The sequence below is a fragment of the Neophocaena asiaeorientalis genome, unplaced genomic scaffold, assembly GCF_003031525.2.
Source record: "Neophocaena asiaeorientalis asiaeorientalis breed wild unplaced genomic scaffold, Neophocaena_asiaeorientalis_V1.1 scaffold96, whole genome shotgun sequence".
In the NCBI taxonomy this organism is placed as follows: domain Eukaryota; kingdom Metazoa; phylum Chordata; class Mammalia; order Artiodactyla; family Phocoenidae; genus Neophocaena; species Neophocaena asiaeorientalis.
Window position 1 is genome coordinate 963,252 of NW_020175831.1, and position 13,122 is coordinate 976,373.

At 44.5% G+C, this 13,122-nt stretch overlaps 1 protein-coding gene across 1 annotated transcript in view; it reads left to right on the forward strand.

Moving 5' to 3' along the window:
- The window catches only part of RAPGEF4 (Rap guanine nucleotide exchange factor 4), a 253,176-nt gene that overhangs the window by 177,803 nt on the left and 62,251 nt on the right, over positions 1 to 13,122 (forward strand). Inside the window, exons 10-11 of the mRNA XM_024732858.1 lie at positions 9,202 to 9,286; positions 11,633 to 11,693. Coding sequence (XP_024588626.1) covers positions 9,202 to 9,286; positions 11,633 to 11,693 — 146 coding nt within the window. The remainder of the gene's footprint in view (positions 1 to 9,201; positions 9,287 to 11,632; positions 11,694 to 13,122) is intronic.

The following is a 13,122-nucleotide window of genomic DNA, read 5'->3' on the forward strand; positions in this document are numbered from 1 at the left end:
AGAAGAAATGATTGCAGTAAGTGGGCCGTTCGTTTCTTGAGTTTAGATTTGCCTCTCCCCTATGAAAGCAATTTACCACTTATTCCTCATGTTTACATGCCCAGGAACCCAGCCATTGGATTGCTGCCATTAGGATTCAGATCTGGGAGACAGAAAGATGGGTGTAGCTGCCGTTTACAGTTTAGGGATCATTATTGGATTGCCTCAAGATTTTTATGACTTTTTACTGTTAAAGTCAATCTGTTCCTCGTATAGAAAATTTGGAAACTACTGAAAAGAGTCAAAGAAGAATAAATAACACCTGCCAATCACATCTTCCAGAGATAATTATTATTGACGTTTTGGTGCCTATCCCTCTGGTTACTTTTCAATCCCTAACTTTTTACACTTAATAATATGTCATGGCATTCTCTTTTAACCTTAAGTATTTTTTAAAGGTGGAATTTTTAATAGGTGCATAGTAGTCTATCCTCTGAATGTTCCTCAAGGCATTCAGTTTGTCATGGTTGGATGTTTAGGTTGATTCTCAAGCCCTTTCTTCTTAAGGGCAGCAGAAAATAATATTCCAGTGCTCTTCTTCCCAGAACAAAGAAAGAATTCCTAGCCTGGCAGGGGTGCAGGAGTGGGGTTGTGGCTAGAAAGATGTCAAGGAAGTTCCAGCAGGGAAGCGAAGGAGTGCCCAGACCAGGAGTGCTGGTAAATGTGGCTGGAGAGTTAGGCTGAGGTCAGATTGAAGAAGGTCTGCTTCTGTGTTCCTTGGATATTATTTTATAGCCATTTGGGGCACCGTTGACTGGTTTAAAGGGAGATGTGGCATGGCCAGCTTCGCAGTAGGTAGGTTTCTCTGCTATCTGTAGAGAATGGATTGGAGGGGCTGAGACTAAAGATAGAACGCCAGATATTGAGTTTTATGAGATCACAATTAATTATATTTTAAGAATTTAAGGACAGCATTTGAGATACATGCATTTGACCTAAGAGTCTGCTAAATAAAGTGAAAGTAATGTTAAGCACAAGAGCCCCGGATTCTAGTATTACCAAGTTACCGGTAAGTCCCCCAACATCTCCAGATTACAGATCTCTTAAACTATAAATTTAATATCTGCTTACTCTCTCCCAGTTTCACAAAGGGATTGTGAATGGAAAAACAAATGTAATAGTATTTAATCACAGCCAACATTTATTGAACACACGTGTGCTAGGCACGGTGCTCAACAGTTGTCTAATTCAATCCTTTCAACAGAACCATGAGGTAGTTATTAATATTATCCGTATTTTACGGATTAGGAAAGTGAGGCTTAGGTTACGTCACTTGCCTGTGTTCATCCTGAAAGTGGTGGACTCAGGATTTGGTCCAGGTCTTTCTGACTCTGGATCCTGTGTTCTGTTCTGTGGTCTACCACCTATCCCAGGCCAAAAAGGCTTCAAAATGGTCTCTTGGCTTTGTTCTTTGAGCATTACTGAGGAAAGATGTCATGGAAATCTGATTTTAAAATAATTATTGCAGAGCAGTCTCATCTCATTAAGTTATTACTGTATAGGCCTGGATGAGGTACAAATGTACCGTAGAAAAAAATTACATCAACACACTAGCCAGGATCACAAACAAAACTTAACAACTAAAAGTGAGTCACACTCTACGTTTTAAATAGTGACCTCACATATATCACCTCTTCGAACCTCAGAATAACTATGAACTGAGTAGGACTCATGTTATTATCCACAATTTACAGATGGAGAAATTGAGCTTAGTAGATGGCCAGTGTCTTCTTTAACATCACACAGTAGTGTACGTGGCTGAACCAGGAACTGAGCCCAAGTCTGCTTACTCCAAATCCAGTTTCATTCACTTTTTTCATGGATAATAATCTTTCCTCTCTAATGGATTGCCTAAACTTCTTCCTCTCTGGTGGATTTACTGAACAAGCAGTGGAGTCCAAAGAAATATGGATAATCTCTCTGTCCCTGATTCATGAAGAATTAATTTTTATAAGGAAAAATAATATATCCACATAGCATCTGCTCAAAAAACATTTGCATTTTCTATCTGACATGTATGTCTTATACACAAAGGCAGGTTGCTATACTATCTGCTTCTATCCAAATTTGTTTGTTTTTCTCAAGTTGCTGCTTAAGTGTTTTAAAGGAAAATATTTATAGTTGTACCTTTTAAAAGGTTTAATGGTACACTTCTATCGTGCCCTTATAGTAAACACTTCTGCTGGGAGAATTTCTGGCATATTCGGTTTCTAAACAAGAAAAACCTCAAATCACACTGTCCCCAAAACACTTAGCCCTCAGAGGCCCTGAATCACAGAACCCTGACCCCATGTCCTGATGGGGATGACTTCATTTCTCTCAAATATTCATGAAGCTTTTACCCTTAACTGCAGTTGTAAACTGTATTCATTTCCAACTTTACGGAGAAGGGAAGAATCCCCGTGTGCACAGGCTTTGCTATCAGAACTAGAAAATGCCTAATTGTATCTGATAAGCTTAAGATGTCCTTTTCTGGGTTAAAGGTAAGGTGAGGGGTGGTGGTGTGGCAGGGAAGTGAGCAGACAGAGCTGGGCAGGACACCTTAAATGGCAAGTCACCAAGCTCCTGGAATGACTCAAATACTTAACAGCTAACTCTTAGGAAGCAAGGGTCCTGGGAGGTGAAAAGAGAAAGAAACAAACATGTTGTGCTGGTTTTTTAGACAAGGGGGTGGAAAACCACACCAAACTTTCCTTTAAGGGAAGGGGGGTGAGGTGAGATCCCAAGATCTGAAGAGTGTTGGGAAATGATCCACGCTTGAGAAATGACTTGAAAGCAAGAGGATCAGGTGGGTTGAGGTGAAGTGTTGCCACCAAAATAAAGCATTCCACCCCCAAGAAAAAAATAATAAAGCGTTTCCTTTATTTTGACGCGTGATCAGGTCTTGCTTAGATATTTATAACATTGACTTTTCTGGGTATTTTCCCCATGCACCAGGGAATACGTCTACTAGGCGACAGTTCTCGAAGAACTGGGTCTTTTCACCTGCCTAGGTTACCACTGGCCATACCAGTGTGCCTGCTTAGTGCCTGGACGAATCCCTCGTTTTATCCACGTTCCAGTAACTGAGTTGCTCTGTCTCTGACCTTGATAAATTCCTTGATAAAACTGTATTTACCAGCAGCTTCCAATATCACCTGAGTCCTCCCATCCTTTAATGTATAAAATGCCTCTCCCTCCATCCCCGTTTATTATCTTGTCTGTAACTAAGGCATTGCTGCCGGAATGCATCCCCTGCAGAAACTAGGCCTTTCCACAGCAGGATCCAACAAATCCACATCAATGTGGCACCACGCAGATTTGTAAAGAAGCAGGGATGCCTAATACCTCTCCCTGTGACATCTGGAGAAGGACGAGTAAAGACCAGGTACATTCACCGGCTGCCACTCAGAGCAGCCGGGAGAGTCAATTCACTTCCCCAGCCTCGCATGTCCTCTGTGAAGGTGCGTTGGGAGTTCCCTCCTCCCACGTGGGGCACAGTGTTCCCTTGACTCTTGAAAGCCAAATTGCCTTCAGTCCTTGGGACCCTTTCATTACTGTTGGAACAGGCTGGGGGCTGATCTGCAGGATCTATTCTCCAGTTTTTTCTCTGTCCGCCCCACAAAGACCAAAGCATGAGAGGTACTTAATGCCACTGTTTGCCATGACGAACCCGCTTTTGTTCAGTGATCGTGGTAGGGATGGCTCCATGTTAGATGTGGTGTCGGACGCTCTTCCAGGGGGTGGGGTACATCGAGAGGAGAGTGCTTTCGTCTGTTTCCAGAGCAGAGAGGTGAGTCTCTTCTGAGACACTAGATGGCACAGCGGCTCTGAGCGGGCGGCTCCGGCTTGGCTGGGCTTGTTCTGTCACTGCGGCCACAGAGTCCACTGGGATGGGGGAGGGGCTCCCATTTGATTCGGTGGATACAGGCTGGCCACACCGACTTTCACTCCATCTGGCCTCCTCTCTGGGGCCTCCCTCAACTTTCAACCCTAACAGCACGTCCATGGAAACACCTCGTGGCACACCTCTCCCGAACGCTTTTGCTGCTTTGTTAACTGTGAATATGCTCATTTTCTAAAGCAAGTCTGTTCACACCCTGCAGTCCTGACTTCTCTCACCTTGTTAAAACACGTGCTGTAAACAGGACCAAAAAGTTGGTTCCTACCTGGGTGGATCGCCCAGGGACAGTGGCCTGCCCTGTGATGACACTGACCACTGTAGACCACAGGCTCGTTTTTGTTTTGTTTTTTTCCTTTTTTCCCTTTTATTCGGGATGTTATTTAGGACTCGCAGACTAAACTGTTTCTAGGCTTTGTTCCGTTCTGTTTCAGATGGCTGTCACGGGTTTCTCCAGGGCATCCAGCAAGCCCCGTGGAAGTCTACATTTCTTCGTTTTGGTTATTGATGAATGGAGGTCCAGGGGTAGAATAAGTTCCACGTGGGTCTCTGCAGGTTGGCCATCCACACTCCCACCCCTGTGAAGGCAGTGGGGGCCATGCTTCCGGACAGGCCTTGCTTTTTATCAGAGGCATGAGGGGGGCAGGCAGGGTGAAGCCACTACCGTCTTCCCACTAGTTGCCAAACGAAGGAGGCTCTCCCAGAACAGAGCCCTTCCCGGGAAGTCCCTCCTGGGAGAGCTGCCACTTCTTTCCGTCCTCTGTGTCTGGCAGGAGGGCCCAGGCCTCCGCTTCCTTCTCAGGCTCCTTCTGAAGCAGGTCTCGAGTGTAGCCTGGCAGTGAACCCTGGGGCAGGCTGCTGCTCGGCGCGTAGAGTGGGAGAGGGGCCCAGCGGCCCCCTGTCCTGAGTGGAGCAGTATTTTGATGAGCCCTGGGACCCTCTCCTGCCCTTGTCTTATCAGCAGTGCTGTCTCCCTCCTGTGATGGTCTCTTCCGTGAGTCCAGGGCTGTGTCTGCCTCCAGACACATCTCAGCCATTCTATCCCTATCTGCTTCCTATCACCCAAGAATTCCTGAAACTCTCATGTCCACGGATAGTGCTATGTTATGGTTTGTCGTGGTGACATTACTTATTTTCAGTGCTGTTTTGGATTTCTAAATATCTTTCCTATCAGACCTTTAGCATGGCAGACAAAATTCTGACTATAAAAAGGGTCCTACCCAACAGGTGCTGCTTGGCCTTTCATGGTCATCTCTGTCCAGGCCCCCACTGATCTGGACTTAGTTAGACTGAATACCTTCAGCTGGTCTAAAATGGTAACTTCTTAAAACTGGATGAATAAATTTATAATCCTACAGAAAAAGCTGTCTTTTCTATCTTTGAATGGGATTTGGAGTAACAGATGAGATCCAACATTTTCATCCTGTCTCCTCCCTCCATTAATAATTAACTACTTACCATGACACTTATGTGTGCTGTACCTAAAGTGAGTTGTGTCATGGGCACCTTGTCCTAATGGACCTTCAGTGGGAAGGATAACAGAGCGTAAGGCCCTGTTTCCTTCAGGCCACAGAACAGGAACTGGTCCTTGGCACTGCTGCCACCTCCCCTGGGCAGACCTTGACTTCCGCACGAATCATGAGAACTTGTGCATGCATTCATCTGGCGAGATGGATTGAACACCCTCCCCCTTAATAACGCCATCCTGCATGTGTGCCATATTTCCAAAGTATGAATGCTTTGTGTATATTAACTCGTTTAATCTTTACAACAATCTGGTTTATTATCCCTATTTTTACAGATGTAGGGACAAGGCATTAGACCAGTTGGGCACCTAGGAAGTTCCTGTTTTAGACCTCAAATCCCGTTTCTGTTTTTAGCTTAGCACCCTTTGCACTACCAGATGCTGCTTCTCTTGAGAAGAGCAGTGTAAAATCACGGATTTTTAAGCAAATAACATCCTTCACAGTACGTTGTAATTGCCACAGCAGTTGGATCATGTGCCATGGAAGAATACATTTTGGAGAACCAGTTTTACCTAGGCGAGAGGACATCTGAGCTGGGCTTGAAGCAGGAAAAAATTAAAAATCCCAGGCAAAGAGAGGAGCACGTGAAGAGTCTTGGAGGCGAGAAAGAGCTTCGCGTGTCTGAGGATCAGGGAGATGTCTGGTTATCCCTGGAGCAAAGAACGTAGACAGCCATGAGGGAAGGTGTGAAGAGAGGAAAGAGAGATGAGTCTAGGAAAGTCAGTTGAGACCTGCTTTAAGAGAGCCTTGTATGATGATGAGGGAGCACTTCTGGACAGACTGAGCTTGTAACACTTGTGGGTTGTCTGGGAATTGATGGCCAGGAAGCTGTTGGAGCTCAAGAGAGAAATCTGTTTAGAGATAAAGATTTAGGTCTCGGCATCGTATAGATGAAAGTTGGGGACTTTTCCCACGGAGAGAAGGTAGAACGAAGTGAGAACAGAGCTGAAGGTGGCAGAGCCTGGGGGGCACAGCACAATTCAGGAGGTGAACAAAAAAACAACAGCTCGTAAAGGACACTGAGAAGAAACATCTGGAAGACCAGGGAGAGATCGAGGAGGGCGGTGGCCTGGGGGAGGAGAGCTTCAGGCCGTGCTCAGTAGTGTGGGGCAGTGGGAAGTTGAGTGGGTTTCGAAAATAGCCTGAAAGTTGCCATCTTTACCTGTCTTCTCCCACACTTCGGTGCAGGTCCTAAGACTAACTCAGCGGCTCAAAGGGCAGCCTTGACACACTGTCACATTTTCAGTATGCTGCATTGAGGGTCTGTCAGATTTCATCATCATCTGTTTTAACTCTTGGATGAAATTCAGTGACCTTTAATATAATGGGATTTACAGATCCTAAAGGCAGCATTTATTTTTTTAATCTGTAAACCTTGATCAGTGTGGATTTCATGTTGATATTATGTGAAAACTCTTCCTAAACTCATAGGTATCTGCTCCCCAAATTCCAACTCTGAATCTGTCAAGATTTTAGAGCTAAATTCTAACCCTTTCTTTTCCCAGCTGAGTTTTTCCTCTCCCTCCATAACAGCCCCGCTCCATGGAGTTGAGAATGAGACTTGGCGACCCTGTTCTCCTTTAGCCAAGCTTCTAGGAGTGTCCGTGCTATTTGCGGCTGATGTCAAGTAGCAGGAACAGCAGGGCTGCCCCTTGTGCTGAAGAGCCATAATCCTATTAAGCCCACCTTGAGACTTCACATTAGCTGCCTCTGTAGTAGTAGATGGACTGAGGTGACTCAATTGACTTTTAAATCTCCAAGGGTCCTAGTTTCAAAATCCCCATGTCTAAGTCAAGTAGTAGATTAGGCCCCTTGCTAAGAAGGCCTGGCTCCTTCAGAGTCCCTGGGGCCATAGCTTTTCCTTCGGTGGGTCCCCTACTTTCTGCATTCCACTAGATCGGGGCACGGTGTATCCTTAAGTGGTGATCCTTGGCAGGAGGTGAACCTGGCTGGCATCTCCCTGGGTCATGGATTTAGTACAGGCAGGCATTAGGAAATATACCCTCTGTTGTTTCTAGAAGAGAAGGATATCATGTTCTTTTGTTTGTGTTAAAGCTGTCCTTGAGAAGGTAATGCCCAAGGGATGCAGAGTTTTCTTCCTCCAGTTAGCTCCCATTTGATCTGGAATATAGGTGCAAAATTATCTAACTCAACTCTTTTAGAATATTTACAATTCAGTTTCGATAGCTCCAAGTACTTATCTAATAATTGACTAAGTTCTAGATGTAATTTGCTGAACCAAGAGTCATACTTAATTTGTAAGTTTGTTTTTCTCGTGCAAGGGTTTAAGTTTTGAATATCACTTTGCTGGGTTTTTTTTTTTTCGCTCACTCAAATAAATATGTAGATACCTTCCCATTCGCTACTTCCTTTAGCTCTCACATCACTCTCAGAAAGATATTGTCCCCAGTTTACAGATGAAACTGAGCCTCTGATGTCACACAGCTGGTGAATGGTTGCACCAAGGTTAAAACCTGATCTTCAGACACTCAACCCAGTGCCCTGCTCAGTACACCAACACCCCCTGAATTTATTTGATCAAGGAGCACTCTTTAAACTACAGTGTAATGATGGAACACCATCAGCAGCTCATTGAGGTTTAAATGTTTAATATACAGAAACATTAGATAATACCACAAGTTATTGAAATTTTAGGACAAAATGCATAAGACAGATGATGATTATGTAATAGGTAACACTCATGACTATAGCAGTTAGCTGAGAGTGAATGTCACCTGTCCATCAATGTGGAGATTGCCTTCCTAGCACTCTCAGAATTAATAACACATTTGTTTGTTTTTTAGTTTCCAAAACATATTAGTCAGGGTTTCTTATTACTGGAGAGAGCAATAGAAAATCCAAATTACTGACCAGTCATGCCTTTTACCATTGATGCATAATTAAACTCTATTAGTGATTCCAGAATTATTATAGACATGAAAGATGATCAGCAATCCACTCAGTCCTCCCGTGCCAAAGTGTCCATAATACCCACAAGCCTCAGACTATTAGGTACTAGTTTTATAATAAATTATAGGGAAAAAACTGTACATAGTGTACTGATTAACATCTCATGGAACAGTAGTCCTCCATGGAACAGAGTTGGGGAAATGCAGGTGTATTCTTCCCTTCTTTCCCTCTTTTACTAATCCCACACACTACTGTTTGCCTTCTGCCCATCTCATGCCCTCACTTCCTCAGGGATAGGTGAGAAAATGTTGTCTATATGCATCCTTTATCTGAGTCCTGTGGTGGAAGCCTATTACATAACCCCAAACAATAGTGACAACAGCATTATTATTCTTTTAAGCTAAGATAGCAGGATCCCAAGAAACTTGGATTGATCAAGTTGATAGAACCAATAGTTCCTAGTGATGCTAAAACGATAAGTTTGTTGTTACTGATTAAGGTAGTGATGAAAGCAATTTTGTAGAACGAACATCTACAAAGTAAGAGATCAGTTAGCCAACTACAGTGTGAACAGAGATGTTCTTCCCTCTGAGATGGAAGGGAAGGGGATTGTGTGCCCTTCTGATTTCTTCCATGTCCTTCCATCAAGGAACATGTTGTTCATGTCAAAGATCCCTTTAGGAATGATCATAGCATACTCTCTCCCTCTGCCGATGTTTTTTTAATCGGGATTTCTCCTAAGAATTCCCTGAACATGTTACTGACCCCCGAAGTCACCTCTATATTTCAAGCCCTTAGCGATGACTTTTATCTCATTATTTCCTTGTTACTTTTTTTTCTTTGTAGACCTGGCCAGAGGACCGTGGATGACCTAGAAATTATCTATGAAGAACTCCTTCACATTAAAGCCTTATCCCATCTTTCTACCACGGTAAGTTGTCTCTTAGCTGAGGCGGAGGGGAGGGGTGCACAGTTTGAGTTAAATGCACTGTTCGGCCTGAAGGAGAGTATTGGAGAGTGTGGGCGAGGGGCAGGAACGCCTGAATTCTCCCTCACAAACGGCCCCTCCTGTTTCTCACGAGATGCTAAGGAAGCTATGCGCGTGTGCAATCACCAAAGAAGGATCAAGTATCACTACGTTATTAGTAGCTGCCCTAAACACCGAGGCAGCATGATGTGAGTAGAACTGGAACATATGCTTCAAATTTCCTGAGTCTTGGAACCCGCATACCTAGACAAGAGAGCCAGGCCTTAAGAGGGGTGTCCCTTCCATGACATGTAGAGCCGCGTGCGGGAGCGGGGCTCGGGGGGGAAGAAATCAAGACGACCAGCCCTGGCCCAAGGGGCCAGCTCCACCCAGGTTTGCTGCCAAATTGAGGAAGGAAGCAGAAGGTGCAAGAGAGCATTAGTTCAGATATCTTAGGGCACAAGAGCAGTACCTGCTAGTGAAAAATGGCCCAACGGCCGTATCTGACTCTGAACTTTTACGTGACTAGGGTGTTTAGAAGAACAGCGGACAGAAATGTCTCCTGCCATAGGAGGGACAGAGAAACACAATTTCCAGGCAACACAAGTCTCCTATATGCTAATAATTCAATAATGATGACAATAAAAGAAGCTGTTTCAGCATCCACGGATCACAGGTTTTATGCTGGACTCCTCAGCAATGCCCATCTGCTTAATCTGTCTTTCATTCCCAGCTCACTAGGCGATATTATGCTGTCGCTCTCACATGGTGGCAGTGCCTGTAGTCCCTGCTTTGGGGGGGGCGCGGGTAGAGTTCAGGTCTCCACTGAGAGCAGTGAGGCATTCACCACAACCCCAAGCAGAAGGGTTCCAGATCCTTCCCCCTTCAACCCAGACAGGACTGCCTTCACATCCCTCCCACTCCCTGCACTACTGGGGATCCGGGAGCTTGCTCACCTACATGGAGTATCCAGAGGTCTGGTCCAGCCCAGGCTCCCCTCCCTCCCACCACCCTGCTGTCATCTTCACTCTCTCCATGGTGGGATAGGTCTAGTGCCCGGGGGCCTCACCCGGGGAGCTCCTGCATCTGTGGGGGCAGCAGCCGAGGGTCCACGAGCTCATGCTGGAGAGGGAAGTGAGGGAAGACCCCTTTTCCCTACCTGTTGTCCGGGTCCCCAGCATGCACACGTTCTGACTTCCCCAGCCTTGGTGGAATTGGGAGGATTGTGGGTAGTGGAAAGGAGGAGTCTTCTACCTCAAATCCCAGATACCCAGGCACTGTGGAAGATCTCAGGTTATTTGGTTCTTAGGGAGAGAGAACATAATTTGGGACCATAGTTTGGAATTTAAGAAAAATAGCTGACACATTTAAGCTTAATTATTCAACTTGAAGACATTGAGTTTTCTAACATGTTTGCAGTGATGCATGATGTGTGATGCAAAGAAGAGCCTCCAGGAGCAAGAGTCTTGATATTGTGGTTGCTCTCACCCTCTCACCAAGATGAAAGATAGGCAAAGAAATTGCCTAGTTCATACACGTGAAACCAAGTTTAAACACTCTCTAGGGAGGTTGTATTGTATGAATTAGCTTATAAAACAGCTTTTGTAAAAGCTTTAAGAGTCTGGTGGCACAAGACATGGACACAACATAAATGTCCATCAACAGATAAATGGATAAAGAAGATGTGGTACATATATACAATGGAATACTACTCAGCCATAAAAAAGAATGGAATAATGCCATTTGTAGCAACATGGATGGACCTAGAGATTATCATACTAAGTGAAGTAAGTCAGACAAAGACAAATATCATATGATATCTCCTATATGTGGAACCTAAAAAAATTATACAAAGGAACTTATTTACAAGACAGAAATAGACTCACAGATATAGAAAACAAACTTAGGGCTACCAAAGGAGAAGGAGGGGAGGGATATATTAGAAATTTGATAATAACAGATATACATTACTATGTATAAAACAGATAAACAACAAGGTCCTAATGTATACCACAGGGAACTATATTCAATATCTTGTAATAAACTAAAATGGAAAAGAATCTGAAAATATATATATATGCATAACTGAATCACTTTGCTATACACTGTAAATCAACTATACTTCAATTTCTTAAAAAACTAATAAAAATCTAGTGGCACATCTAGTGGAAGTGGTTCTAGACAGGAGGAGCAGCAAATCAGAGTGGGAGGTGTCCGCGTGGAAGTTAGCACCGTTCAGAAAGAGAACAAGTCCCTCCCCAGCCCCCCCAAATCTGGCCTTTCCCCACATTCTTTCTCTTTTCCTTCTAGGTGAAACGGGAGTTAGCAGGTGTTCTCATTTTCGAGTCTCACGCCAAAGGAGGAACCGTGTGTAAGTGAAGACTGTAATCGTGCATGGTGCCTGGCTGGTCCCCTCCCTAGGATGTGCCATGGGAGCCTGACTGCAAATGCTCCCCTTTCTTGGGCCTGGGTCTGACTTGCCAGGATGTCATGTGGCACCATTTGTTTTTCTGGACCTGTGATTATTCCCAGCACGTATCCCTTACTCTGCAGCCCGCTGGGTTTTGGGTGCCAGCCTGGGAGCAGTTGCCAGCCTGTGTCTCCACTTGCTCCCTCCCCTGCTGGCTCAAGCAGTGTTTAAAGAGGGTGAGATGAAGTCAGTGCTCTTCAGGGGGAACCCCAGGCAAAACCTTCTCACAGTGACCTCACTTCAGTTCGTGGCTTGAGAGGAACTAATCTGTCTCTTGAGAGGCTGGTTAGACTGGCACACTCTCCTGCCTTCTTGTTCTTCTCTCATTTTCACTATCAGCTCCAAGCCTGAGAGAATTTCTTTGCCCCAGATATTTATGCAATACTAATGTGTAGTATCTCTCCAGCATGCACGTTGTAGTTTAGTTCTGTGATCATATTTGGGAGCAAGAAATTGAAATTTCATATTAATAAAAGTGAGCAAGGGCTTCCCTGGTGGCGCAGTGGTTGAGAGTCCGCCTGCCGATGCAGGGGACACGGGTTCGCGCCCCGGCCCTGGAAGATCCCACATGCTGCGGAGCGGCTGGGCCCGTGAGACGGCTGGCGTTTCCCACTCGTCCTACAAAACCCTTCTTGAAAAACATGGTTAGTGGTGTATTCAGATCAGGAAATGCCTCTTTCTCTAATCTCTCTTGGAGAATAGTAACACACACCAGCATGCTACCTTTCTCAGGAGTTCTACAGTAAAGATAAATTTCACACCATGTAAACTGACACTTCCTAAACCCAGTGAAACATAGAAAACATTTATAATGGACACGTGTTAACTTTTCAAGAGACATTCTTTGGAAAATCTTGCTCTTTCTTCAGACTGAGTTGTGTTAGTCAAATAAGCAGAGACCATGAACTGTAAAAGCAAAAAGAATTAAAAATGAGTTTCAAATATTTTACTTTTAGTCATCAAAAGTGGTATTTCTAACATTGATATTTACTTTAGTAAGAATGTCTTTTCTTTACATTTTAAAGGTTCACTTTTAATATTTTTTTAATTTTTATGATCACTGATGACTTGCAACTTTGCTTATTCTTTTCACTCACTCTTACTGATGGTTTTCATTTTATCATGAAATACTTAAATATTTCAAACAAAAGACTAGAGGTTGTTACAAACACCTTTTTTTTTTTTTTTTTTTGCGGTACATGGGCCCCTAACTACTGTGGCCTCTCCCGCCACGGAGCACAGGCTCTGGACGCGCAGGCTCAGCGGCCATGGCTCACGGGCCCAGCCGCTCCGCAGCATGTGGGATCTTCCCGGACCGGGGCACGAACCC